Here is a 21,340-nt window from a genome sequence, read left to right on the forward strand (position 1 = left end):
ACGACGCTGTCCAGAACATATAAGCAACCGCAGAAATCGTACGGTCATTACCCACCAACCTTTGACGCCTTTCGCAGGAAAGAAACTACCAAACACAGTCCATTCAGGGTATGAAGAGGAGTAGAGAGTAAGGGGAAATGCGGGATCAGCCCAGGTGAGCTGTCGTTGGTGACTGGACGAGCCAAAGCCGCCAGCACTTGTCGCGACTCCGACTCGCGACGCTTTGATTGGCGGTTTCGCGGCTTACGAAGCATCAACTCTAGTACTTACAACCGCGCTCATAACAAACGCTGCATCCAAGCTGCATCGCATCGTAATTCAATACGTCCAGTTACGCGTATCTGCATATGCTACAGGGGGCTACGTATACACAATACTGGCCGGGCAAGGAGGGCATCAGAAAAGCGAGGAATGAGTGTGGTGCGTCCAATCTGTATTGGGCTCATAACGGCGTGATGGGCTAGTCTAGCTAGCCTGTCTAGACTTCGTGAGGGCGCGTACTGAATACAATCATTACATGATCGTCGGGGCGAAAGACACGCCCATCACCCGAGGGTTCTTGAGGATGTGTGGCTCTTCCTTCTGTGGCGGCTGTACCTTGGGCTTACGAGGCGACTTGCGAGCATTGGGGTCAGCAGCCTGGGGGACCCTAGAAGGACCAGCTTGAGGAGCTCTAGGGGGGTCAGGAACGATGACGGCTTGAGTACGTTCGACTGTGATACGCCTGTGGCAGGTCAGTGAACAAGTGTTTGTGTCAATGCACGACGGAAGAACATACTTGAGTGCCTTTACGGCTTTCGCTACGGAGTATTGAGCGATAGGATCGGCTTTGCCTTTCATGTGTTTCTGGACAAGGTCCTTGACTTCGGGCAGCTCGGCGGCAGTGAGACATACCTGCCAGCATTATCAGGACCATCCACCAACAACTTCCAGATAGGACGTACCGTAATCCTGTTGCCATTCAGCACGGCACCATTCAGCGCCAAAGCTCTGCGAACAGCGAAGATGTCCGCGAACTCGACAGATGCGTACATTCTATCGATGGGGCTGCTAGGAAGATTGGAGTACGCCGACGCAGGCACGCCAGCGGTCGTGCGTATGATGACACGCGTGACTGTGCCGCATTTGCTCCTTTGGAAGAGGTCGGTCAACATCTGTTGCGTGATACCGCGATTGAGCTGCACAGGAGTCATCAGCAGCGGCAGACAGACAAGTGTGTGCCACTCACATTGCCAACGTAGAGATGACGCCAGTCTGGCTTCCTCAAGTTGCGGGGCAACACCGCGTTTCGCTTTACGTTCATCTTGAGTTTTGCTTTGTCGCGCATATCCATGGCTGGTGGTGTTCTGGCCCTGCCTTTACCCTTGTCCTTCGCCTTGCCTTTGCCCTTATCCTGGGCCTTGGCTTTCCCGCGATCACCCTGCCTGGGAAGGGCAGGCTCACGTCGGAGGGTAGCCTCCGCCAGACGCTGCGATAGAATCAGTCTACACTCCGAGCACCGTGAAAGGGAGACACGCACCCTATTCTGAGCTACTGCAGCAGTCGTAAATGACGACTCGGATGTGACGCGGAAGCGTGCCATGACTTCTGTACGATTCGCGAGCGATATACTGTAGTCTTACGAAGTTGTGGCGATTTGCGCAAGGTAGATCGCAGCACTGTACGCTGGGGCTTGTGGCGTGCCGTTGAGCGAGTCTTGAGGTCTTGAGGTCGATGTCGGGCGGTGATCACTCTGACAAGCCTGGCTTTATACTTCCGTGAGCAGATATAGATCCCCAACTCTGTGGTCCAGGGAATGATGCACGTCTGATCGGATAGCCTGAATACGACCGAGAACGGCTAGAAGGAACCCAAGCAACTTTGCAAGGGAGCCAAATGCGAGAACGGCTTTGTATTGAGAGCCAACACGTGCGGCTCGCCTTGGTGACCGAAGGCTCCGGGGGCGCTAAGCCACTTCCGGATCTCCGATTGACCTGAGCCGTCATGACCTCCCCACAAAGTGCATACCGTTCAGTCGTCCGGGAGCTCAACAGAGCCGTTCGTTCAGCCCTTTCTGTGCCTGACGCTTTGCGGCTGACCTGCGCACCCCTGAGCAGTTGACATCAGCACCGGCCACAAGGTCAAAGACAATAGCGAAAAACTTCCGCGCTGTCATCGAGAACGGCCGCCAAAGCAATCCTCAGCACTTCGACCACGACCTGGCGAACGCGCTAACGTTCATGCGATCACAGAGAATGCACAAGGTACGCTCGGTGACACATACTGTGAGATACTCGTCTGAGTTTTGAGAACACAGATGCTCCTGGAACGTTATAACCCGCTGCACGATATGTCGACTGAGGAGCGTGTCAAAGCCACAGCGCGCCGCGTTGGTCTTGACATGCCCGTACGAGAGAATGGCGGCGAAGGCCAATAGAGCTGATCATTCCTCAGTGATGAATGCTGGCAACAGCAAGCTGAGCTCGATCAGTGGCCAAGCGCATGCAGCCCTGAATGAGCATAGCGGCAGGGAAATAAGGGTGCCCTGCAAATGCTATGACATGTACTGAGACTCGTCGCATGTGACACACAAATATGCACCGTGAACGGCCTTGATATATTACAGTGCTTCAGAAAGCTTGTACACGCACAGGGAGGTCATTTTTCGCTGCCAGACAGCAGCCCAAGCACGCCGCAGAAAAGTACATGGGTCACTCATCGATGTTGTTCGCTCACTCTTGCGGAGCCTCTCTGTGATGACGGACGTATCAGCCAAACATCCAGCGAGAGATCGGAAATAGACTTATGATATAAAGGACGTTGTTACACCTAGGAAGGAGGAGAGCAAATGAGTCGTCGTATAAACGCCCAGGTAAGTTGAAGCGCACCGAATGAAAACCTCGCCCAGTGCTCCGTTTGACTTTCCATCCTGGAACTCCTCCGTGTTCGCGAGCTACGTGAGACGAAACGGTGTTGAGAAGGCAGAGAACAAGGCAAAGTTTCGCAAGACGGACCTGCAAGTTCATGTAGCCGTCGGTGCTCACAAGGAAGCCCTTGTACTCGAGACCCCACTTCAGCCGAACATACACCGGCTTACCGGTCAGCTCTTGGATGAAAGGCTTCGGGTTGACGGGGTTGACCTAGCGAAGCAGCAGGCCAGTCAGTACGCAGGGCGATGCACATCCGGCGGGAGGCACATACGGCGGACATGGTGAAGATCGAAGATCAAGTGAACACGTGCGGACTTTCAAAGCCGCAGACGACTCTCAGCTCTGAGCTATAAAGTGCCACCCACGCGTCGGGGGGCGGCGTCGTTATTTTCCTCGCCCCCCGGCTCTGCTGCTCGCCTCACGCTCTCCACGCACACCGAGCACGCCTCAGCAAGGCCGCAATATTGATGTCGGATCGTGAGACGGGCGGCCTGCCCGGGTCGGACGAAGATCTCTCCCTCCCAAAGGCGACGGTGGCCAAAATGATCACAGGCACGAGGTCGTGCTTTCTCCGCGTTCATCGCCGTCCTGAGAACGGTTTCAACAGAACTTCTGCCGTCCGACGTCTCGTGTGCTAAGGAGACGAGGGACTTGGTGATCGAGTGTTGTGTAGGTGAAGTGCACCCGTCGTTCCGGCGTAAACACCAATTAAAGAGTTGTCCGTGTGGTAGAATTCATACATCTCATTTCGTCGGAGGCGAATGAGATCTGTGAGAAGGAGTCGAAGAAGACGATAGCTCCGGAGCACATCATATCAGCTCTGAAGGTGTGTTCCATAGTGCCCCACCTCGCGCTCACAGCATTGACCGCTGCTGTTTAGCACCTTGGGTTTGAGTCCTTCACCGCGGAGGTGGAAGACGTATTGAAGGATCACAAGCAGCAGCAGAAGGTACGTCATTCGAGGGTTGTCCGAATTGTCTCTCACAACTTCCCGTACCAGGACCGGGAGAAGAAGGTCTCCAAGCTCGAGTCCTCCGGGCTCACAGAGGAAGAGCTCGCCAAACAGCAGGAAGAGTTATTCGCCGCCAGCCGAGCGAAGTTCCAGTCCGCGCAGCAATAGGTTACTGTATCATGTAGCATTCGTCTCGTTCTCAGGCTCCCAGAGGGACATTGGACCAGTCGCTGTATACCATGTACGAACATACATTCCGCAGACGTACCCGTATTGGCCCTGCTGTAATCTCCTCTGAGTTATTGACTTCGTTCTATCCATCTACGTACTGCCCTGCCTACGCAGACGTTCTTGTAGCTCTATGAGCCGGCTGTGCGGCGAGTCCTCGTTCCATTGCTCGATGGCGACCCCATCCTCGACACGCGTCTCGGTGAGTCGGGGCAGCCCTTCTTGTTCTACCGTGAATGATGCTGAGACAGTACCGTAGAGCGTAGCTTGTACCCGTAACGGGTCAATATGGAATGTCAATATGTAGGGTCGCACTAGCGTACCTTCCACAATGTTGCCCCCTGCTAGAGCAAGACCAGCACCCAGACCTCCGAGGAAGCTATTTCCAGCACCTGTATCGAGCATGCAGTGCTGTCTGTTTACGCTCGCATTACAAACCTCTACGCACCTGTGACATCCACTACGCGTTCTGGAGCCTCGGTCTCGCTCCAGTATGCGGGAACCCAGTCGTCGCCGCCCGCCCTTGTGGCGACATATGCTCCTAGAGCACCACTTCGTATGACAACAGCCCCTTCTCCCTGAGGCCCTACGCCGTATTCTAGGAATCGGCGGCAAGCTTGTTCGATGAGCGGCTTGGTAGGTGAGCCTGGTATGGACAGAAGGGACATGGCTTCTTCTGCATTGGGGCTATGTAGAACGCACAGATGAGTCCATTTTGCGATGCGTATTCGATACTGGCATGCACACCTCAAAACTGATATTGACGGCAAGACGTCTACGAGAGGTTGCAGTTCTTCAGGTATGCATCTATCCTGGCTTCGCGTTGTATTATCAGTTGAACCCTGTGACGGCGATGTGCGCTGTGCTTACGGGGATAGGTTCGTATATGGTGATTGGGTTCCAGCCGGTGTTCTCTGCGACTTCTGAGATGATTGCTGCTGCCCTTGTGGGCGAACATATGAAATGTAGCATTTCGGGGCGCCGAAACTTCGTCTCCAGGAGGTCTCGCGGCGTGAGCCTGAGGCGAGGCGTCGTGTATTGGAACCTGCGGAGGTGCCTGTCTGTACTAGACGAGGTAGATACGCATGGTATTTACTTGCCCTCTACGTTCTCCTCTATAGGAGTTGAGTGAGCGTGTCGTGGCGCGGTCTTTGTGATCTCTAAACAGCCACATATCGGAGCCATACACATCTAACTTGCGTTGGATCTGTTCCGGAAAGTCTGTCCCTCTATCGACGATCATGCCGACGTGGGCTGGGGGCAGCCTGCCGCCAATGCATATGACTATACTGCATGGCAACCGTCGACTGCGGACCTACCATATCCTTGCGCCGAGGGCGGCATACGTGCCTCCCCCTCCGATCTGGTGGATGAGAGAGGTTAATGACATCAGCCCGAACATCAGAAACGGGGCGCGCTTTCCTGGGGAGGGAGGGTGCGGCCGGTCGGTCTGTCGTCGTCGTCGTGAAACTGGAACTCGTCTATGATGAACATTCCGAGGGATACAAACACACGCGCACGGTCCTGTGCCGCCATGGGGAGCAGGTGGGGGAGCGGGCCAAGCTGTGGAGCAGCGGTGGAGCAGCGGTGTCTGCTGAGTATCGGCCAGATTAGATCTCGACGATCGGCTCCGATCGCGTCGCGATCTGATCTACTAACCCGCACAAGCCGACTCGTCCGCAGGGCGTCGGGGTCACAGTCAGAGCACGTCTCCGCATCCCATTCAGCTGCCCCGTCTGCCCCCCGCATGCATATTTGGGTCGCACTCCTCGACGAAACCACCCCCGATGCCTGGAAAGAGGTGAGTCCGTCTCCTCCTCGTGCTCCGCCGCGTGCTCAGCCAGAGCCAGGTCTGCGAACGAGGACTCACACTCGTCGATCCTGCTTCAAGAGACCGACTCAACAAGTTCTACCACAAGCGAGACAGCTTCCGTAAGTGGTCTTGTCATGCACTCACACGGACTCGTCGAGACGTACTCCAGGTGGATTGGTGGGATGCCTGCTACCGCGGATGCTATTGAAGCAAAGGGGGGTGCCTCTTGAGAAGATGGCCTTCGGGAGGACGCAGTCTGGCAAGCCCTACATCGCGAGTATCAAACGTTGGTCACCGCTGCTTGTTTGCTGACGGCGGCGATCATGATGTCACTTGAAGGCAGGCAACCGAAGGCATTGATCCTCCAATAGCATACAACATTACACACGATAGCGGCGTGGTAGCGATGACATGGTCTAGCGGAGAAGACCTTGTGGGTCCACCGGCCTACAGGCTCGGGATCGACGTGATGAAAGTGCATCGACCAGAGCACGAGGCGTTTGCAAACTTCCTAGAGGCTTTCAGTGACCAGGTGAGTTGATCCCGTTCTCCCAATCAGATCAGACTGATAGCATACCTTCACATAGCTCACACCGCTAGAACATCGTTCTCTCCTCCCGTCCCCTTCCGAACCATCTCTCCCCGAGTCTGAAGCACTCTATCGCTTCTATCTAATCTGGACGCTGAAGGAAGCGTACACAAAAGCTCTAGGCCTCGGGCTGGGCTTCGACTTCAAGCGCATCGAATACGACATACACCAAGAGACAGTCCGCATCGACGGAGCGCTGGCCAGGGAGTGGAAGTTTGTGCGTTTCGAGATACCACATCACCTTCAATCCGGGAGGGAGGACACATATGTCGGTGTAGCTGCTCTTTCGCACCGCGAGCAGGCTCGCCAAGCCGAGGACTGTCGGGTGGAATGGTGGGACGCAGGCTCTTGGTTGGAGTGCCACGACGCTGTCGAGTTTGTGGAGAGAGCACTGCATGAATTAGCTTAGTATATATGTATCTGCTATACGGCAAAGGCGTTACTACGTCCATGACCATATGCATGCAGCCAGAGCGCAATCTCAATCTATGTCGCCGACGTCGTCAAAGCCGTGGCCCGTGTGATGTGAGATGCGCTCGGAAGCGGGTGCGCACGTGATGCCCCTACGTGCTCAGCGCAGTTGCCGGGTGCCTCACTGATACTCTGCCCACCGTCCTCCACGGCATCTCTGGTTGCTCGCCCGCTCTCTTCGCACCGTCGCAGGCGACGACCTCAAGCACCATGCCCCGTCCCCGCTCCCTCCGCTCCCAGGCGCTGTCGCCGAAGCGAGAGATCTCTCGGCCGTCGTCCCCCACTTTCTCCGAGGCCACCAATGCTTCTGTTCTCGATTTCGGGCCAGACGGTCCCTCGAAGATTATCACCAGAGCGCACCTCAAGAACAGTATACAGGCGTATGAAGACGTATGTCGTCCTTGTTCGAGTCCCTTGTCAGTACGGTGACCCAAACTCCTCCGGTAGCTGGTCAACAAGTGCGCGGCTTATCGCGGTGCACTCTTGACGGTGTCTCGGGCGACGGCTGGGTTCGCGGACGCTATGGGCTCATGTGCGGGGTGCGTTTACTACATCGACCCCTCAGCTGCGCACTGCTAACGCTCACCCGCGTCAGGTTGAAGGGCCCCACGTACGAATCTGGAACACGGATGCAAGCCGCATCTGGCTTGCACCATCTCATGAGTAACCATTTCCATGTACTGGTAAGCGGCACAATAACTCGCGGACCGTTCGACATTTACATCCCTTGCAGGCCGAGACCCTCGACAAGCAGTTTGAGAAGCCATTGCGACAGCATCTCGAGAACTACCGCACTGTTGTCACTGTAAGCTCACTCATTACCTCTCGGAGCGCAAATCCCGCTCATTTATACATGCCTGCCTATCTTATCAGGAACGGTCCAATACCTATGAGAGGGCGCTCCGTGACAGAAGCAACATTATTCGGGAGACGGAGATGGGAAATCTCAAGAAGAAGGGCCGAAGTAAGCACATGTCAAGTGTCACGCTACGGTAGACTGACATGACATGCAGACCTCCAGACGTTTAGGGAAGCACTAGCCGTCCTGCAGCGACAAGTCGACGAACTGGATGACCTCAAAGCTCAGCACTACGAGGAGATCATCGATCACGAAGAGGAGGTTTGGGACTTCGTTCAAGGCAAGGTTTGCCTCGCCGTTCGCTCTACTATGGACGTGTTCGACAGGTTAACGAGCAAAGCGTGCGTCTCACATCGCCATTGCTATGCTACCGAGAGTTGACCTTTTTTCAGTTCTGACCCTGTCATCGAACCGATGCTACAGACCATCCCAGACCCGTTCGATTCCTACGGCCCTCCTCCAGCCGAGGACCAAATATTCACCATCCTGCAACCCCTCTCTGTCATCGCCAACGCGCCATCCACATCATCAACCGCCAGTCCTCTGACTGCATCCACGCCCGATTTAGAGAGTAGCGATGGTCCATCGAACAACAACTCCTGGGTACCAACATCAGGTGGCTTCTTTCCCGATGCTAGTGCTGCATGGGCAGACGTAGCCTCGCCGGCTACATCGCCACCCCGCTCACGCACAACCTCCAATCCCGTCTCCCCAGCACGCTCTGCCTCCCCCCAAGCCGTTGATACGACTGTAGGCGCATCTCCACCATCGCACGGCCGTAGACACTCCTACCCTGCAACCGCCTCTGGGTCATCCTCGCAACTTACCCGCAAGTCCGAGTCGAAGCTGCGTAGCGTTCTCTCCGTCATCGACGAGAGCCTTCCGCAGTCCAATGGCCAGATAGAGGAGCCTCCAGATATGGGCGAGGCTGACTTGCCTGGCAACCGCCCTGCCTCTCCGACGCTCAACGGCAAAGGCAGGGCAGACGCTGATTCGCAATGGGCGACGTTCAGCTTCCCGCACGCATACTCATCGAGCACAAGTAGCGATGTCACACCGCGCAACTCAACATTCATCAACGGTATTTCGCCCTCGGTAACACCGCAAGGCGGTGGGACTCCCCATGTCGAACGAAGTCGTAGTCCACTATCTGACGAGACGGCTATACCCATCACGACGTAATGACCGCACGTTACTTCTCTGGCTTCGGCGCAACCTCAAACCGCGGACTGTTTATGCTACGATTATTATGATCTACTATCGGTCTTAGTGTGCTATACTTTCGCGCCGACGTATTGTATCGCTTCGAATTTCTTGGGGTCGGCATTCCATGATGTGCCCCAAATGGATGTCTTTCACATATCTACAGCGGTTGGATGCCGTACTCCGCCATGGCAGCCTTCCTGACCTTTGCTGGGCTCTTGAACAGCAAGTCGGTCCCTGTGCCAGTCTTCGGGAAGGCGATGACGTCCCGGATGGATTCGGTCTTGCACAGGATAGCCATCAGGCGGTCAAAGCCTGTGGACGAGGTTGAGTAACCGAAACCGAGTGGGATATGTCCTGATTGGCTCACCGAAAGCGAAGCCGCCGTGCGGAGGCGCTCCACAGCGTAGTGCGTGCAATAGATGGTTGAAGGAGGCCTTTTCTTGGCGGTCGAGCTGAAGGTGTGCCAGTCAGATGCAACGCCAATGGGATGGGCAGGGAACTGACCTCGAGGATTTCTTTGAAGACATACTCCTGCATGGCTGCGTCGTGTATCCTGACAGAGCCCCCGCCGATCTCTACCCCATTGAGGACGAGGTCATAGTGCTGGCCTCGTACCTACGCAACACAAGAGCACGTCAAGCCCAACATGACTCCTGAAGAAGTGAAACGGATACTGACCGACTCGAAGTCTCCAACGTACATCTTCTCGACGTCCTGCCACATCGGCGCCGTGAAGGGATGGTGCGAACTGCTCCATCGTCCGTGCGCGAGGAACTCCTTGTCGGCGTCCGCGCGAGTGAACAACGGGAACTCAGTCACCCAGAGAAAGTGAGGTTCAGTCGGCATCGTGAGATCCTTCAGGGACTCAGCCCGACTGGCTAGCTCAAGACGCACACGACCAAGACTCGTGGAGCCACCCTATGTTAAAGTTCATCATGAGTTTCGTGATGAAGATGTGAGCGATGAGACCTATAGGCCTTACCTCTGGTTTTCGACGGCGTCTTGACAACCACACATACCCGCCTTGATCTAGCCCCAAGTGAGCGTTCAGGCCAGCAAAGTCCCGCGCTACCGCGGTGCCACTCAATAGGTCGGAGACAACTGGACTCTGGACGAGCCACAGAGTATCAGTGCCGTCGGTGACCTTGAAACCTCGCTAGATGACAGAAGCGTCAAAGAGCCAGTAGTTTGGAACGACGCAAGATGGGCATACCACAGCCTGCTGTTCGCCCTCGCTGAGCTGCGCTGCGGCGTTGAGGAACGGAGCATTATCGGCAGCCGACCTGCGTACACATAATGCTTCAAGGATTTCTCCCCGCTGCTCTAGAGCACCACGCAGAGGTGTGGGTAGATAGGGGGTGATGTCCTGTGCCTGAGTGACACAAACATAGTTCGTTACGCAGCACAGGATAGAGCAGACTTGGAACTTACCTCCAAGCCGAACCGCAAGTCGGGCTTGTCCGAGCCATAGCGAGCCATAGCTTCGTTGTAAGTCATTACCCTGAAGTACCCCGGTAGTTCGATACCCTCCACCTTTGCCCATACTCTCCGGACTACCTGCTCAACGATGTCACGAACCTCGGCGCCGCCAATCCGCCACTCAGTGGCGTAACCTGGCGGGGAACGTTCACCGCTCTCAGCGCGAGCCCCCTCTACGCTGCCAGTTTCCTCTCCCCAGCTGACCCATGCCATCTCGAGATCCACCTGAGTGAACTCAGGCTGCCGATCCTTCCTGCCATCCTCGTCTCGGAAACACTTCGCGAGCTGATAGTACCGATCGACTGCCCCAGACGCGACGAGTAGTTGTTTCGGTTGCTGAGGCGACTGCGTAAGGGCATAGAATAGCGGCTGTTTGGAAGCCTCTGCGCCGTCTGCCTGCTCGGTAGCAGAGGTGCGACTTGCAGAAAGACGCGTGGGTACAAGGAACTCGCGCGCGCCCTCTGGTGTAGACCGAAGCAAGATTGGGGTCTCGACTTCTGTGAAGCCTGTTAAATGGCAAGCTGTTAGAACTACTACGACTGTCGTTGTAATGACCACTAGCCATTCTCCTGGAAAACGCTTCTGATAGTATGTGCGACCTCGCTGCGCTTCTTGATGTTTTGGGCTAGTGAGGAGCGACGAAGATCGAGGTAGCGATATTGTAACCGTGTGTGTTCGTTGGCCTAACGAGAGCATGTCAGTGGTAGGCAAACACACCAAGGGCGAAGATGGCTATATTCTACTTGCAGAGTGTACGTACCAGGTTATGTTCGTCAAGTGGGTCGAAAGGTAAAGTGCGGTCTGCAGGATTCAGTAGCGTCACAGAGTCTACCATGACTTCCAAGCTCCCTCCAGGGACCTGAGAATAACGGGTCCTCAGTCAGCCACGAGTCATAGATAAGTGCTAAGGTGCCGTAACTGGTCGTCTTTGATGTTCTGGACGTAACCGCATCGTACCCTGTACAAGCACTGTAGAGTTCGGCGTGATCTCACGCAGAGCCTTGAGTGCTTCGTTCTGCGAGGCTACTAGTTGAATCGTTCCGTGCGTGTCTCTGAACTTGAAGAAGGAGAGCGTCTTGCCAACTTTACTGAATTGAACTCGGTCTTTTGACAACACAGCGGACAAATCGAAACATACCTCTCGGACACTAGCCATCCCGCAAGTATCACTTTTTGGTCCGCAACCTCCGGTGTTAATGAGAGACTGGTATGCGTCGGCCTAGGATACGGAGCTTATGTGACGGTGAGCCCAATCAAGACCAGCGGGTCATTGGAACACGTACAACGTCTCGCCGTCAGCGTGGGCGTGTGGCTCTTCTCCGTGAGCGGTATTCCTGAAGTTGTTCCAATCGTTCGAGAGCCGGTATATACAACATGATGGCAACGAAGGATGCGAGAACAAGCAGGCTGGAGGACCTGTCTGAGCAGGTTCGGTTTAGTAATGTTCATCGGTCGGCGTGAGCAGCAGACACCGGGCCTCGACAACCGTGGCGTAGCTCAAGGCGGCGTTGTTGGCTCCAGACAAGACTGGTAAATTTCGTCTGAACGATGGATCTTTAGCACGTCTTCAGCTGGCACGTCCAATTGTCCGGCGCGACTCGCGATCGCTCTACATTCACGACCACGTGAGCGAATGTGTGCGCGTCGCGTTTTCGTCACCTTCCCGGCCACTAAGAAAGTATCCTAGTCATAGTCAGGGCGAAGTAACAACGGCAGTTCCCACAGAAAATGCCTACTGCCATGAATCTATGGACCACATCAAGATGATGTCACATTGCACTCACCACTCACAGAAATAAATGTGTGCAGAGGCAATCAGTCAGCCTCAGACTCTATATTAGTTTCTCTTGCCAATGTATCCAAGTTGGCAACTGGGCGGCGATATACGTTATAACGTCCTCAGCAGCAAAACAAGTAGCATAGTAGATGCATCTGTGCTTTGGATGCTCTCCTCCTGACTCAGAAGTCTCACGCTACTGGCTATTAGGATCGATGTTGACGCTAGTTACCGTTCGCTCTGCATATGCCCCGTATCTCAAACGCAGGAACGTGTACCCTCAGATAAACTCTTGCGTTCAATTGACGATTTGACTGCAGTGGCACAAGTCATCAGCATACAAGGACCACGGCAACATGCGACGAAGACCATGTGGCTCGCACTGGGAAAGCCAGCATTAATGGCGAAGAACGGTGCCGTTGGTGAAGAAAAGACGCATATTGTGGTCTCATCGCGGGATATGAGTGCCGCAAAAACTTACAATACCGGGAACGTGGAGTCTGCCCAGCTGTTCCACCGGGTCCGTGGCTCGTCCATGCCTTTTTGATGGATGCTAATGGAGCATACCTTGTGTTCAATGAGAGTTGACTGAGAGTGGTGAAAACCGACACTGCAAGATCGTCCAGGTAATCGGCATCTTAACGGTTTCGAGATGACCGGGGCTATCTAGCTGTCTTTGGTGAGACGTGCAACTACAGTCGCACCCCACAAGGCCACACAAGGGAAGGGATGGACTGAGATAACACTTCACTATAGCAAGAGAAAGTAAGAACATGCGACATGGTGTGACCAGGTAGAGGCCCTGCATTAGAGCGCACCGCCGCAGTCGTAACTTATCAACTCGACCACGTCGGCGTCGAACCATGATCTGTTCCTCAAACATCTTCCTTGTGCGCAGGATGGGGAGAGAACCTTCAAACGAACGTTTTACAGGATACAATGGCTCAGCGCCCGAGGCATTAAATTAGACAATAGCGACTATACATACAGCAGAACAAGTTTAAAACTATGGACAACTGTCCTTTTGTAGCTCTCAGAAACCACGCCCCCGTCCTCTGTGGTAGTGTCACCAGGATGTCAAAGATATGGTACGGGGAAGAGCTCACCTGCCACGGGCTCTGTATGGGGCATACCCGAATGAACCTCCTCTGTAGCCACCGCGATAGCCACCACGATAGCCGCCGCGACCTCGACCACGATTAAAGCCCGGGATGTTAGTGCGTTTGGATGTGACCTATAGTAACACGTTGGATGACTGTCAAGTAGAACGCGGTTCGACTCACCTTGATCAACCGGCCGCGGAAAAGGGAGTTGTCCATCGCCAACGCAGCCTCCACATGACTCTCCTCAGCAAACTCAACGTAGGCAAAGCTATGCGAAGTAAACAAAGACCATATATCAGCATCGTGCACAATACCATGCTGTCGCACAAGCATGTACCCACCCTTTTGGATGACCAGTGAACTTGTCACAGAGGATAGTGACTCTGTTGATGACTCCGCATGCTTGGAAATGTGCTTGTATCTCTTCGGGCGTAGCTGAGTAATCGACCTGTCCCGACTGTCAGACCACACAATCCGCGTACATGGCTTCCGAAGGACGAACGTTTCCGACGAAAACACTTCTGACGTCCGCGGCATTCTTGTCGTCCTCGGTCTCCATTGGCACGCTCGTGTCGGCGGCCTCCGACGACGATGCCCGCTCAGCCTTCTCCGCAGCAGCCTGGAGCTCCCTCAACTTGTTTGCTTCCCGTTCCATTTCTTCAACCCGCTGCTTCATGAGCAGGATTTCCTAGCATGACAATGGTATAGTATGAGTACGGCGCTCAAAAAACACGGTTGACATTGGCACCTTGGATTCCTCCTCCTCCTCGCCATCATCGACGATTTGGTCAGCTGTGTTGGTCGGCGTGATATCCTCGATGTCTGTCATTCTGAAAGGCTAATGAGTGGCACAATGAGAGCCTTCCTGTTGTGTGCAGACTGGGTCAGCCAGAACCTCCTCACCGTGCAGTAGTGACGATTCCCAAGCGCCGGCTCGTGTTCCGCACAGCTCACGTGACCTTATTACGTACGTGGTAAAGTTCGAATCTCGATCTGGGGCAGGCCTCCTCCACGCACCGGCTTCAAGTTCGAATTGAACTTCACCTTCAAGGATCGACGTAACGTTCCTCTATCAGGGTGCGAATATTCTGCTATTTTATGAGGGAAAATAACTAACACGGTCCTAGCGAACAGATGTGGGAGCTGCGGGCCCCTGCGTCAAGTTCTTCCTGGTAAATTATGTCGTCGCTTTCGGACGAAGTGGCACCCTGAACTAGTCTCGTTGATGGTCCATGGAGAGTACCATGCACATTTGTCTGAAGGCGCGCAATTATAGCTCGTGATACTAGTGTGCAACCCTGCAAGCAGCTGTTTGGTGTGGCGCCAACCGTGCAAGTATACGAAGGAAAGGCAGTTTCTGGACGAAGCTACTATTACCGCACAAATGATGCAGCTTGACTCCGAGTCGTGTTGGCTCTACGGTACCGGTGTCTAGGGTTGTCCACATTCCGGCGAAGTCAACTCCGTGGTAAGTAGTCCACGAGTCTTTGCCGCGAGTTCTTCAGCGTTCAACTTTTATTCGAAGGTATAATCTCTGCTAGCACGCGAAGCTGCATTGAATGGACCATGGATGTAACGAATGTTCGCAATCACACTTTGCAATTTGTGTCGCGCGTATGAACCTCAGAAATAGCAAGTGCCCGGACGATACAGTGCAACATCACGCGGCGGTGACGTGATACCTCGGCCGGTCTCGCAACGTGTGCTACAGCTGGGAGATATCTTAGAACCAGCCTAGGCGAACGACTGATCGCGACTGATTGCTCCTGTATACTCGCGAGCTGTACATGGCAGCTGGCTAAAGTTCTGGTTGTGGGTACGATCACGTGTTGTGTACGCGACACGCCCCCAGATTCCAGAATGCACTCTGGCACGCGACCGTGGTGCCAACACATTGCTAAGTATAACTAAACCTTGTCTACTTGCCGGTGGACGCTGCAAGCTCTCTTCCAGGCTCCCGCCATCTTGCGTACGCTCGACCCCAAGCACCAGGATGAACAAGCGACAGGGAGGGGAGAGCCTTATGGGCTTAGGCGGAGGTCTGGTCTCTGCGGAGTCGCAGAAGAAGTGAGTATCGCGATGGTAATAGCAATACCTGCTTGTCATCATTCAATATTCTTGAGCATAGCTTGACGATTGCGGAAGATCTCTGTCGGAAGAAGAAACCAGAGCAGGCCCTCCCATACTTGCTGAAGGCGATGGAAGATCCCAACAACCTCGATGCCGACGTGCAACTCAGCTTCCTTCAGCCCAACTACGACATGTCCATGGAAGTGTTGGAAGCGGCAGAGAAGAAAGGTTGGTGAACCGTGATCAACGCGTATCGTGATGGCCTGACTCACGCCTACTTCAGGCCGTGCAAAGCTGAAGCGTGTCCTTGGCCCGCGTGCCTTCGATGACAATGGCGATCGAGTGGGCACTTTCTGGACACTCATCGAGACTAGGCCGTATATGCGAGTACTCCAAGCGATGGTCAGGATCGCCTTCGAGAAAGGTGACTATAATAAGTCTGCGTGCGTCGTAATCATTCATCATCGCATCCGGTATATGGTCGTACTGAAGTGCATTGACAGAAACACCATGATCGAGATGTTGCGTCTCAGCCCTGGAGACAACATGGGCCAAAGGCAATGGCTCGGATCCGTCCTGCTGCAAGCAGGTCGTCACAAAGAGGCGCTTTCTTTTGCGCAGGAATGGTTGCAACTCAAGGTCAGGCGGACAGATGATCCCCCTCTTCGCGGGGGTTGCACGTTCAACGCGCCCTCGTCGGACCCAATCCCGCAGGCTGATTACCAGAGGCTGTTGGACCACTGTGATGGCGAACTCCTGTACACAGCTGCCCTTGCTGCGTTCAAAGTGTGGGGTGCGGATTCCCAGCTCGCGCGCCAGTACCTACGACTAGGTGCGAAGAACAACCCTGCTATCCTGATGAGGATTCTGGGGAGGGTCTCGCGCCCATGTGCGTATATATCACACGTATGCATAGGAATCACTCACATATTGCGTGTACCACAGCTGGCCTGAACAACCTGCCTCGCAGCCCCAATGGCCCCGAATACGCACACGACTACTGCTGGCTAACGCAGAACCTTTGGGAGGAACCGGACGTCTGGGCATGGGCGGATGGCGACCAAGCGAAGTCATATATCCTCAGAACCTGCTCGCGTGGAGCGTGTTCACGGCGTGAAGAGCAAGTGTGCGAGTTCAAGCGATGCCACGCTTGCAAGCTTGCGTGGTACTGCTCGACAGAATGCCAGAAAGGCGATTGGAGGGCTCACAAACCAGGTCCGTCTTACATTTTTGACTCTTGTCTATACCGTCGTTTTGACTGGCCCGCTACTAAGATTGCAAGCAGCATCAAGAAGTGAAGGCAATGACGCGTGCTATGATGTACTAAGTACGACACACAACAAGACCCGGAGAGGGTACGCGATTCAAAGGTGCCTTGATACTCCATCGCGGCACCTGTTCACTGCGTGCCGTCTTGAAAGAAGACACTGCTGTAATCTAATCTCACCAAAGCTCTGGTTATGCGTCCAATTCTGAGCCTCCTCTTGATCGTAAAACAGCGTACTGTGTATTATTTCGAGTCTGATGTTGCCGAATAGCTACAAGTGGTATTCTGTAAATATGAGTATGCGGACGAGAAGAGGCGGATATGTCGTCTGTATAGTACATTGATCAAGACGAGCTTCGGCATACTTAGGTATACGAAGGATAAAAACACGAAACGCGAGCAGGGCACAAGACGAGTCGACGATCGTGAATGCAAGGGTAAATAAGTTAGGTAGCAAATGTGGCTGCGGAAGTGGAGCGGCGCGAAGCATGAGTAGTGCATGAGTCAAGGGCTGTCCGGGTATAGGTACGAATTCCCAGGTATAAACCGAGAGATGCTCTCGGCTCCCTCTTTTACGGTCTAGTACGACCAGTCAAAATAGGAATCGCCAAATTCAAGGCTGTGAGACGTGTCCTCCATGTCGTGTCCTGCAGGCACTTCCAGGGCGCGGGGTGTCACCGGAGGCGAGATCCACTCCTTCGCAATAGAGTGATCCCCTACCCTAGAATCCGAGGGACTGATCGACTTCGGACGTGCTTCCCAATGCATTCCTGAGAGCTCGAAGACCGACAAGCCGGGTAAGGACGACAGGGTGTCGGAGATGCGAGTGTATAATGTCTGAGAAGAACAGAAGCGGACCGTCAGTCTAAAACCAAAATCAGACGTGTGATCACACGCACCATGTCTGGTGCCTCCCAGAACGCACTCGTTGTCATGAGCCTCAAGTAGGCCATGTCTGGATAGGCCAGAGCCAGCGCCTCCAGCAATTCAGCGGGTGGGGCGCTCGTGATCGCGCTGAATACCCGCAGCGTCTTCCGCGCGTTGACATTGCCCTGGCACGCCGGATGCTTCGGTACCGTAAACGGGAACGAAATAGACTCGGGATTCAGTTCCCCCACATCCGGAGCGCCCGCGGGCTGGGGTACGTCCTCGATTCGCAGGTCACCGGTGAGATGGATCGTCGAGAGAGGGCGCGAAGCAAGGTAGGGGAGGAGTGCCGCTGGACCGGTGTACGAGTCTAGCAGTGGCACGTGGGTGCCTGGAAGGACCTGGGTTTCGAGTCGCGGGGATTCTGCGATCTGCAGCGAACGCAGCGAAGGCGTCTGTCTGAGGAACGCGCTGACATGCGCGTCTAGCGGGAATGAACAGGAGAAGTGCTCGAGGCGGGATAGCGGCTGGTCGTGGATAGGAAGAGTCCAGCTCGCACCTGCATCCACCAGTAGCGCGAGCGACGAAAGTTGCGGCATTTGGCCAATGGCTATCCGCATCTGCGAGTAGAACGCACGAAAGACGGGGTGGGTGTCGTCAATGGTGATAGAGAAATCGTGTACCAATCCTGCAAGATCTGGACGGGTGGCCAGCGTATGCACGAGGGGCAGATTGCGAGCGTAATGCGAGACGGAGATGGAGCGATACAGAGCCCGCGTCGCGCTGTGACGGACGAACGTGCAAGTGAGAGCGAGCCTTGCTAGGGCCGATGGACAAGCGGCCAGTGGCTCGCAGACAGCGGCGAGCAGCTCGACGGGCAACGATGTGAGGGACATGTTGGCTGGCAGACGGGTAGGACGCGAAACAGGGCGATGGCTTAAGAGACCTGGTATAAATGTCGCGAAGGAGCTAAAGCGGAAGACCGACGATCATGAAATAGGGTGGGCGGTCGATCCTGGGTGCAATGAACCAGATGAGATTGGTCGGTCTAGACAGACGCGATCAGGGCGTAGTCGCGGGAGTAATTTGCGGGCTGATTTTGCGTGCGTGCGGCGACGGCGAGCTAGAGGAGGGTCAGCGCGTGCGCTGGCGGCAGGGCAAGACGAGAGCGAGCTCGATGTGGACGGCGGCGTGGACAGACTTTATATGGGCGGTGGACAACGGCGCAAATGGCCTGTCACTTTGCACGTGACCGCGGGCGTCTGCACCGCGCTGCGATGCCTTCGACTCACTCCGTCCCCCTCCCATGCGCTCGTCCCTCTCTTCTCTCTCAACTCGCTCCCCCTATCATGCGCCTACCGTGCTCTGTATATGCGGTACCGGTCAGGATTGCATGACGTTCCCGCCGTCTTCAAGCGCGCGCTCGTTGATTGCGTGGTCGTGTTAGCATGCTCATGCCTTTCACCGATAGCACCTGGTGTTGTGATCCGGTTAACTGTAGGGCATAAACGCATGTCTGCCATGAAGACGTGAAACGGTGCACTCGGATCGTGTGCGGCTGTGTTTTGTCTGGCACCGATCAGGACTCGAGACTGAGGGCAAGTTGCCCCCTGGTCTTGATACTGCTCCGTGTCTCGTCGGCCCCTTCCTGCCTTAGGCTCAGTAAGGTCCATACGGCTGAGAATATACTTACGGCATCTGAATATCAGCATATGATCGCGCACCTCGTACTCGTGGCCGTGGCGTGTTCGCCGTGTCCACTGCATAACCACTGGCTTGAAGCGACTAGGTTTGCTGTGCGCGCGCGCGCGCTTGATCTAGTAGGATATCTGCCTGCACGAATGTCGATAGCGGAGCACTGAAAGGTGGGCAGCCACTCCATTGCCTATTTTGTGGTGTTTCGCTCACCTTGTGCGATGTTCAGTCTTCTGCTCATGGGAGCCAACCAATTCATGGTATTGGGCGATCTCCTAGCCATAGTCTGCAATTGTTACGAACTTGAACACTGCGGATGTGCGGCTGAAGAATTCGAGCAGAGGGTAGCTATGCTGGCTGACCTGTACTGGTGAATCGTAATCCCAATTTTGGGTATCGTGTCGGCAGACTCGAGATCGCCTTTCCGTGCTCTAAGTAGCCTGTGACAGTCAGGTGTCAGCTGGATACCTTCAATATATTGACTATATCTTCCGACCGCGTTGGGTTCCTGGCGGGCAACGTAGCAGATAGTTGCGTGTTGGCGAGTGCAGATGGTCGAGCGAAAGAACCGCTTCGCATCCCCAGAGACGGTTGGACCTGGATGTGCGGAACCGGCGGACCGATCTATGAGAAAGTCATGTGATCCGGCTTCCGTCCAATTTCGATCCGCCAGCGACCTCGCACTCAGCAGTGAGCATCTTGCTCTGTGCAACGCCCGACATGCTACTCAACTCCCTCCGACAATGCGCACGCGCGATGTCCACGGCGACGCAGCCCTATCCTTTTTCCAAACTGGCCAAAATCCCACCCGTTCTGCCCAGCACGAGCACCATGCCTCGCGAGCCGTTGCTAAAGGGCAAAGGCCTCATGCAGCATCTCACCGAGACGTTGGCAACACCTCAAAAACGAAACTGGCTCCACACATACTTCGCACGAAGGCATCCCTTGCGAATTCACCCCGGATCCGTCTTAACCGTTGGTCTGGCTCATGCGCCTACGATCTTTTCCGGGGTGCTCCTGTCGGTGCGAAGGCGCGGGTTGGACACGTCTTTTGTCCTCCGCAACGTGATCAACCGGACAGGAGTGGAGATGCAATTCTATGTATGCTCCCCGCATCTCAAGAGCATTAAGATCTTGCAGCGGGCCGCCACGAAGACGTCTAGGTCGGGCCCCAGAATCCGTCGCGTGAAGCTCTACTACCTCAGGGATTCGCCGGAGAAGATGACTGCTATCTCAGCAGGCGTGCGAGGCTAGACGAGCGACAGTGCGAGAAGGTGTGTTGCGTGATTTGCGTCCCATACGGTTGTCTCACACCCCGATTGGTAAAGCGTTTCGTCGGGCTGGAGCGTGTGAGCGGCAGGCATGTCGGACGAACCGCGGGACGCCATTCGGACACTAGACGTGTAGGAGCCTAGAGGGCTGCGGAGAGAACGGGGGATCGGGACTTAGGCTTGGGGCGGTGTGCGTTCGACGAAATCTCATCTTGTGAACGTGGTTCTCTCGTTGGCGAAGGTTCAATCCGTAGTCACAGAATAGTGGGTCAAGTTCCAGGGCCCATGCATGCATCGATGAGCATAGACGACACGTTTCATGACAGAATGCCCCATACGGAAGCAAAGTAGGGATTACAGGGCCGAAGTACTCGCCAGAGCAGCTGGCATAGCGCTGAAGAACAACAGCAGGCAGGCGTCGGACAGCCCGCCAGGAAATGTGACCGACAGGAATCCGTCCCGAACGCAGTTGGGGACGATGACCAATGACAAACTAACGTAAGTTGCGGGTCGCGGGACCTTCGATGGGCGTGCGTCTTGCCCTGGATAGCTATCCTATGAACCCCGTGGAGTTTGATTGACGGAAGGGGCACGTCCGTAGGAGGCAGGAAAAGAGAGTTTAGCGCTTCGTGGCATCTTGGGGCACGCTAGAACTTCGCATGCCCTTCTCAATCGCTGGGAACGGTCGCCGTCCAGGCAGATTGACAGGATGGTGCGAGCCGGAGATGAGCGCTGTAGTGCGCGGGTGGCCTGTCTGCGGCTGAATCCATTGAAGAACCACAGC

General features: G+C 55.0%; 12 protein-coding genes across 12 annotated transcripts; 6 read left to right on the forward strand and 6 right to left on the reverse strand.

Annotated features, from left to right (window-relative positions):
- Nucleotides 1-64: 64 nt before the first annotated feature.
- On the reverse strand, nt 65-1,966 carry C8Q71DRAFT_730917 (uncharacterized protein). Its single transcript, XM_047922140.1, has 6 exons — nt 1,520-1,966; nt 1,229-1,468; nt 945-1,178; nt 779-894; nt 264-724; nt 65-154 (listed from the first exon to the last, which is right to left on the reverse strand). The coding sequence occupies exons 1-5, from the start codon at nt 1,580-1,582 to the stop codon at nt 514-516; spliced, it is 864 nt and encodes a 287-aa protein (XP_047784822.1). The 5' UTR covers nt 1,583-1,966; the 3' UTR covers nt 65-154; nt 264-513.
- C8Q71DRAFT_730918 (uncharacterized protein) lies at nt 1,967-2,574 on the forward strand. The gene is made up of 3 exons (XM_047922141.1): nt 1,967-2,037; nt 2,097-2,243; nt 2,297-2,574. Exons 1-3 carry the CDS (start codon nt 1,984-1,986, stop codon nt 2,414-2,416), a joined length of 321 nt encoding a protein of 106 aa, XP_047784823.1. The 5' UTR covers nt 1,967-1,983; the 3' UTR covers nt 2,417-2,574.
- Nucleotides 2,575-3,245, reverse strand: C8Q71DRAFT_730920 (uncharacterized protein). Its single transcript, XM_047922142.1, has 5 exons — nt 3,181-3,245; nt 2,994-3,119; nt 2,868-2,932; nt 2,783-2,808; nt 2,575-2,728 (listed from the first exon to the last, which is right to left on the reverse strand). Exons 1-5 carry the CDS (start codon nt 3,187-3,189, stop codon nt 2,712-2,714), a joined length of 243 nt encoding a protein of 80 aa, XP_047784824.1. The 5' UTR covers nt 3,190-3,245; the 3' UTR covers nt 2,575-2,711.
- A 40-nt stretch (nt 3,246-3,285) lies between these two features.
- C8Q71DRAFT_24155 (histone-fold-containing protein) lies at nt 3,286-4,106 on the forward strand. Its single transcript, XM_047917235.1, has 5 exons — nt 3,286-3,461; nt 3,517-3,582; nt 3,641-3,735; nt 3,790-3,858; nt 3,910-4,106. Exons 1-5 carry the CDS (start codon nt 3,377-3,379, stop codon nt 4,027-4,029), a joined length of 435 nt encoding a protein of 144 aa, XP_047784825.1. The 5' UTR covers nt 3,286-3,376; the 3' UTR covers nt 4,030-4,106.
- Nucleotides 4,107-4,182: 76 nt separating this feature from the next.
- Nucleotides 4,183-5,625, reverse strand: C8Q71DRAFT_697026 (Ribokinase-like protein; the record flags this gene model as incomplete). Its single annotated transcript, XM_047919942.1, has 8 exons — nt 4,183-4,355; nt 4,413-4,481; nt 4,538-4,776; nt 4,837-4,901; nt 4,960-5,150; nt 5,197-5,354; nt 5,409-5,445; nt 5,499-5,625. 8 exons carry the CDS (start codon nt 5,623-5,625, stop codon nt 4,183-4,185), a joined length of 1,059 nt encoding a protein of 352 aa, XP_047784826.1.
- A 211-nt stretch (nt 5,626-5,836) lies between these two features.
- On the forward strand, nt 5,837-6,900 carry C8Q71DRAFT_793629 (uncharacterized protein; the record flags this gene model as incomplete). Its single annotated transcript, XM_047925489.1, has 6 exons — nt 5,837-5,890; nt 5,934-6,021; nt 6,072-6,175; nt 6,246-6,434; nt 6,490-6,708; nt 6,751-6,900. 6 exons carry the CDS (start codon nt 5,837-5,839, stop codon nt 6,898-6,900), a joined length of 804 nt encoding a protein of 267 aa, XP_047784827.1.
- Nucleotides 6,901-7,098: 198 nt separating this feature from the next.
- Nucleotides 7,099-9,094, forward strand: C8Q71DRAFT_24980 (uncharacterized protein). The gene is made up of 7 exons (XM_047917297.1): nt 7,099-7,352; nt 7,410-7,501; nt 7,558-7,645; nt 7,696-7,767; nt 7,836-7,926; nt 7,976-8,162; nt 8,214-9,094. The coding sequence occupies exons 1-7, from the start codon at nt 7,173-7,175 to the stop codon at nt 9,001-9,003; spliced, it is 1,500 nt and encodes a 499-aa protein (XP_047784828.1). The 5' UTR covers nt 7,099-7,172; the 3' UTR covers nt 9,004-9,094.
- Nucleotides 9,095-9,100: 6 nt separating this feature from the next.
- C8Q71DRAFT_865729 (uncharacterized protein) lies at nt 9,101-11,955 on the reverse strand (the record flags this gene model as incomplete). The annotated part of the gene is made up of 13 exons (XM_047928276.1): nt 9,101-9,339; nt 9,395-9,479; nt 9,532-9,642; nt 9,706-9,945; nt 10,010-10,183; nt 10,241-10,399; nt 10,459-10,898; nt 10,926-10,995; nt 11,085-11,189; nt 11,267-11,365; nt 11,426-11,594; nt 11,645-11,738; nt 11,790-11,955. The coding sequence occupies 13 exons, from the start codon at nt 11,953-11,955 to the stop codon at nt 9,185-9,187; spliced, it is 2,067 nt and encodes a 688-aa protein (XP_047784829.1). The 3' UTR covers nt 9,101-9,184.
- Nucleotides 11,956-13,318: 1,363 nt separating this feature from the next.
- Nucleotides 13,319-14,289, reverse strand: C8Q71DRAFT_730936 (polyadenylate-binding protein 2). Its single transcript, XM_047922143.1, has 5 exons — nt 14,135-14,289; nt 13,889-14,074; nt 13,728-13,834; nt 13,567-13,654; nt 13,319-13,517 (listed from the first exon to the last, which is right to left on the reverse strand). The coding sequence occupies exons 1-5, from the start codon at nt 14,213-14,215 to the stop codon at nt 13,386-13,388; spliced, it is 594 nt and encodes a 197-aa protein (XP_047784830.1). The 5' UTR covers nt 14,216-14,289; the 3' UTR covers nt 13,319-13,385.
- A 727-nt stretch (nt 14,290-15,016) lies between these two features.
- Nucleotides 15,017-16,875, forward strand: C8Q71DRAFT_25127 (uncharacterized protein). Its single transcript, XM_047917305.1, has 6 exons — nt 15,017-15,453; nt 15,515-15,684; nt 15,740-15,899; nt 15,960-16,345; nt 16,402-16,671; nt 16,731-16,875. Exons 1-6 carry the CDS (start codon nt 15,380-15,382, stop codon nt 16,781-16,783), a joined length of 1,113 nt encoding a protein of 370 aa, XP_047784831.1. The 5' UTR covers nt 15,017-15,379; the 3' UTR covers nt 16,784-16,875.
- A 197-nt stretch (nt 16,876-17,072) lies between these two features.
- On the reverse strand, nt 17,073-18,762 carry C8Q71DRAFT_25088 (uncharacterized protein). The gene is made up of 2 exons (XM_047917301.1): nt 17,623-18,762; nt 17,073-17,560 (listed from the first exon to the last, which is right to left on the reverse strand). The coding sequence occupies exons 1-2, from the start codon at nt 18,484-18,486 to the stop codon at nt 17,303-17,305; spliced, it is 1,122 nt and encodes a 373-aa protein (XP_047784832.1). The 5' UTR covers nt 18,487-18,762; the 3' UTR covers nt 17,073-17,302.
- Nucleotides 18,763-19,890: 1,128 nt separating this feature from the next.
- Nucleotides 19,891-20,605, forward strand: C8Q71DRAFT_25280 (translation protein SH3-like domain-containing protein). Its single transcript, XM_047917317.1, has one exon. The coding sequence runs from the start codon at nt 20,006-20,008 to the stop codon at nt 20,537-20,539; it is 534 nt and encodes a 177-aa protein (XP_047784833.1). The 5' UTR covers nt 19,891-20,005; the 3' UTR covers nt 20,540-20,605.
- Nucleotides 20,606-21,340: the final 735 nt, after the last annotated feature.

Source organism: Rhodofomes roseus, assembly GCF_022264815.1.
Source record: "Rhodofomes roseus strain CIRM-BRFM 1785 chromosome Unknown C8Q71scaffold_1, whole genome shotgun sequence".
Taxonomy (NCBI): domain Eukaryota; kingdom Fungi; phylum Basidiomycota; class Agaricomycetes; order Polyporales; family Fomitopsidaceae; genus Rhodofomes; species Rhodofomes roseus.